The sequence below is a fragment of the Phaethon lepturus genome, unplaced genomic scaffold (assembly GCF_000687285.1).
Source record: "Phaethon lepturus isolate BGI_N335 unplaced genomic scaffold, ASM68728v1 Scaffold53517, whole genome shotgun sequence".
NCBI lineage: Eukaryota > Metazoa > Chordata > Aves > Phaethontiformes > Phaethontidae > Phaethon > Phaethon lepturus.
The window spans coordinates 1-4,231 of record NW_010553629.1 but is presented as its reverse complement, the minus strand read 5'-3'; the positions used below and the strand labels follow the sequence as shown (position 1 = coordinate 4,231).

The following is a 4,231-nucleotide window of genomic DNA, read 5'->3' as shown; positions in this document are numbered from 1 at the left end:
ATTACCACTTCTATTCCTTAGTAAGCGCAAGGGCATCTAAAACACTTCACAATTGCACTACAGCATTGGGGTACAAGTTGGTACCAGAATGCATCTTCCCAGGAGAGGCAAAGCTGGACTTGCTGAGCCTACTTCCTTATCGTGAAGTCAGTAGTTTTACGACCTCCTTCAGCCTGGGGCCTATCTACAGGTTTTCAAAGATTCTGTTACCACTTTAGATATTTATAGCTCAGAAGCCTAAGAACAATTGTATGAGGCAACTTATTTTTGAATAAAATCCTGGTTTATTATAATTCAATTTACACAAGCATGTTAAAGAGATTTTAATTGGATTTTTTTTTTTTTTTTTAAAGACAGAACTGCACCATTGTAAAGCACTGCAACAGAATATAAAGCAGCTATTCTCTTGCATCATGCCCCTGCTGCTCCTCTTCAGGAATTAAAGGCACAATGTTTCAAGGAAAATAATTACTGGAAGTATCAAATCAAGACTTTCTGCTTTTAGTAAGCTAAGTAAATTTTGCATATAGCATTACTCCTTTAGCTTATCCACGGTTTGACATGAAAATCTAAACTCTTCATAATTTAACCATGATGCTTACGTTGCCCCAATGCAATTCATAGTTCTTTAGCAAGATCAAGAACAGCTATAGTTTACGGGCAAAGCCTGAAGTATTGTACTAGCAGTTAGTGAAACTAAGATGCTAAGATACATTTACCTTCCAAAGCTAGATTTATTCATGTGTTATTTAACCTAAACTCTAATCACACCAAATAGATTGTGGATGAAAAGTAGTTCCAGTGAGGAAAGTACAGAACATCAGTTTTCAAACATTTTAAATTAAGAAACGTGCTAGCTGCCATTTTAGTGGCAAGAGAGACCCTCTCCTGTAAGTGATAAGGGTTTTTACTCAGCTAAAATGTGCAAAGAAAAAAGTGTCAAAGTGAGAGAAATATCACCAGTTCGTATTGGACACAAGGGAACAAAATCCTTATGAATTAATTCCTTTAATCCGTTTTCTTGTCAGGAACCTCTGTGGATCTCTTTGCATCAATTCCATTTGCAAGCCCATTGCCTTCAAACTGCAAATGAAAGACAGCATCGTTAATGGAATGTCAAAAGAGAGCTCCACACCCAAAACAGTAACAGTTGGTGATGAAAATGACTTCTAGAAGCCAGGCCAGTGAAGATCTATGAAGAAATCTGCAGTGAGAACCCAAGTGGTGGTGCCTCTTTCAATTTATACATAATTATTGCTTGGCAAGGAGGAAATAACAGCAGAGACAACATCTTTGCATTTTGTTAGACAAGATAAATAACAACATTGTCTCCCATTATGAGTGGTAGAGCTGGCTGAAGAGTGTTTTTTTTTTTTTAATTCCGCTTCATGCATCTAGTGTGATCTACCAATTATTTGAGTTTTTCCTTCTCTGAAAGAATACCTAGTCATGAAAAAAAAAATAAAAATTAACTAAGCTGTTTCAGAAAACAGGTACAATTCCTATCCTTACAAGACCTACAAAAAGCTGTCTTGAAGCAACTATTTCTAGCTGGCTTGGTACCAGTAACTCCCTTTCATAGGAAAATAGCCACAAAAACATCTGTAAAAACACCCAATTCTTTACTCTTTTATCGTGACCACCCTGAACTATTTCTGGGTGCTTTATCTGGAGTTTCCCTGGTTAGGCAAATGCATTAATCTTACTTTATAAATTCCAGACTCATCCTCCTGATCTCTTTTCGTGGCTGAAGGTGCCCGTGGATTTCCAGCGCTGCCTCCTCGACCTTGTTTTGTTTCTTGCACAGCTTTCTTGGGCCATACACGCTTAATGAAAGGTGCAATAACAGGATAGATGTACGGTTCAAGGAATTTCTTGTAGACCCAGAGGAGAACCGGAATGACAATACAAGGAATGCACACCATGGCTTCCTCTTGTTCTCTGACAAAGCTGGTGAGGGGAAAAAAACCAAACAACTTAGGATAACAGTGTTTCTATGCCATGAGCTAAGAAAACAGTCTTAAATAATGAATAAGGATTGTAGTAGATATTCAAACATAAAAGATTCTTTAATAATAGATTAACTGTTAAGGTTTCAAAAATGCTGTGTGTTCCAATGTTATAAAGTCCTTGACAACAAGGGAAACATTCTTGACATTTTAATAAAAAAGGAGTAGAGTTTGCTGTTAATCCATCGTTCCTACAGCTGGAACTTGGAAAAACATGGAAAAACATATTGAGGAAATAAAAGTTTTTGCTGAAACCACACAAAAACATTTTAAGCAGGGAGCTGCAGATGTTAGCCCAGTGCTTACTGTATTACACAGAGGGCCCAAAAGGTTTGTTTTTCTCATTCCCTTTTTATTTAAGGTGAAATTAAATGGCAGGACTCTAGTCCTTCTAAAGGCTTGCCACCACTGAAAGGCAGGTCGGTTGGAGGAGGGAAGAAAATTCCTAGTCAGAATTTGAGAAAAGGAGAATATGGATTACTTCCTTTCTCCTGCACAGGAGGAATCACTTGATCCCACACCAATCGCATACAATTGGCCAAACTATTAGAAAATTAATCCTTCCCTCTCTCCCCAAACCAGGAAGAAGTATTCAAAAACGGCAGCAATAAAAACAGCAGAAAACCAAAGCACCAGGGCAGAAAAATACAATTGGGAGAGGAAAGAGTTAAGTAGGATTAGAGCTGGCCCTTTCAGTGCTGAGGAGCAATATATTAGATCCACTCTGCTGCCCAGCACAGCTTCGCCCTTCACACTCCTCCCTTCTGGGCTGCTGACATCTGAATTCTCACATGAAGCAGCAAAACAAAAGCCTTCCAGGGTCCCTCCACGGAGAAAGAAGAGGCAGATGTGCACACTCCATCTGGGATCAGAGATTCACTTTCTTTTTTCTTTAAACTATCCTAAAAATTCTTAGCCCCAGGCCCAATACCAGTTTCCAGCTGACTGCTTCCAAGTGTAGCTTTGGCTACTTCAAATGTAGTTTTACAGGATCTGAAGTCAGAGAGGAATCTTCAGTTGAGACAACACAAAGGAGGTAACCCATTAAAGCCGTTCAAAAAGACAATTCACAGAATCATTAAGGTTGGAAAAGACCTTTAACCATCAACACCACCATGCCCACTAAACCATGTCCCAAAATGCCACATCTACACGTTTTTTGAACACTTCCAGATCCTTGTTTCACAGTGATGGTGACTCCACCACCTCCCTGGCAGCCTGTTCCAACGTTTGACCACTCTCTCAGTACGAAGAAATTTTTCCTAGTATCTAATCTAACCCTCCCCTGGTGCAACTTGAGGCCATTTCCTCTCGTTCTGTCACTAGTTACTTGGGAGAAGAGACCAACACCCACCTCACTACAGCCCCCTTTCACTGTAATTGTAGAGATAATAGTAATTGTAGAGAGCGAAATTCCTGTATTCTCTCCACCGAGAAGTATCTTCCAAGATACTACATTTTCAGCAAGATGTTGCAGATTCCTCCACTAGTTAAAGATTGTGCCTGGAGAGAACATCCCAGGCTGTTTTTCTGAGGTAAATGCAAGTGTCTGTGCAGCTGCCTTCATGTCAAGATTCCAGACCAACAAAAATAAGACCTACCTCTGCCAGATGCAAAAGCAAGCCCCTTGGAAGTATGACACCAGCCTTCAACCACTGAAAGACTCTTCACGAGTTTCTTTGGTGATTTGTTGATGCTCTGCTGCCTGGTTAGCAGGCAACTGATTTTTAGGGAAAAAATAAACGAGGAGTAAAAGGGTAAATGGTCCAATTTTAATAGCAAGCTTCTTTCTTTGTGATATAAGCTTTTGTTTGTCTCTGTAAGCCACCATACGTTGAGGTCAGCAGAGAGAACATGCATGACATGGCAAAGTTCAGCACGTTTGGCCTTTGTTTCCCGTGTTTACCTCGGTCCCTACTCAACGATAATGGGGGGAAAAAAAAAAGCTACACAGACAAAAGAGCTTTTTTTTTCCCCCCCATAAAGGATGACCTAGCCTAGAAGAGCCAGTCTAGGCGCTATATCCCAGTTCTGTTCCTGCATAGGATGGCGTTCAGGCTAGCCCATTCCCCAGAAGCCAGGCCAACCTTCCCGGTTTACGGTAAACGACGAGCAGCGGCAGCACTCCCCCCTCCCGTTGGTACTGAGGTTAAGGCTGGAGCGCCAAGACTTTTCGAACCGGTAAAATTCTACACAAACACGCGTCGAAGCCAAACAGCTTC

At 40.7% G+C, this 4,231-nt stretch overlaps 1 protein-coding gene across 1 annotated transcript; it reads right to left on the bottom strand.

Annotated features, from left to right (window-relative positions):
* Positions 1-714: 714 nt before the first annotated feature.
* On the bottom strand, positions 715-1,932 carry LOC104616347 (chromosome unknown open reading frame, human C18orf32). Its single transcript, XM_010291582.1, has 2 exons — positions 1,707-1,932; positions 715-1,083 (listed from the first exon to the last, which is right to left on the bottom strand). The coding sequence occupies exons 1-2, from the start codon at positions 1,923-1,925 to the stop codon at positions 1,009-1,011; spliced, it is 294 nt and encodes a 97-aa protein (XP_010289884.1). The 5' UTR covers positions 1,926-1,932; the 3' UTR covers positions 715-1,008.
* Positions 1,933-4,231: the final 2,299 nt, after the last annotated feature.

Coding starts and splice junctions, on each gene's coding strand:
- LOC104616347 (XM_010291582.1), bottom strand. CDS start 1,925: ATGGTGTGCATTCCTTGTATTGTCATTCCGGTTCTCCTCTGGGTCTAC. Junction 1,084..1,706: donor ATGAGTCTGGAATTTATAAA/GTAAGATTAATG, acceptor TTTCATTTGCAG/TTTGAAGGCAATGGGCTTGC.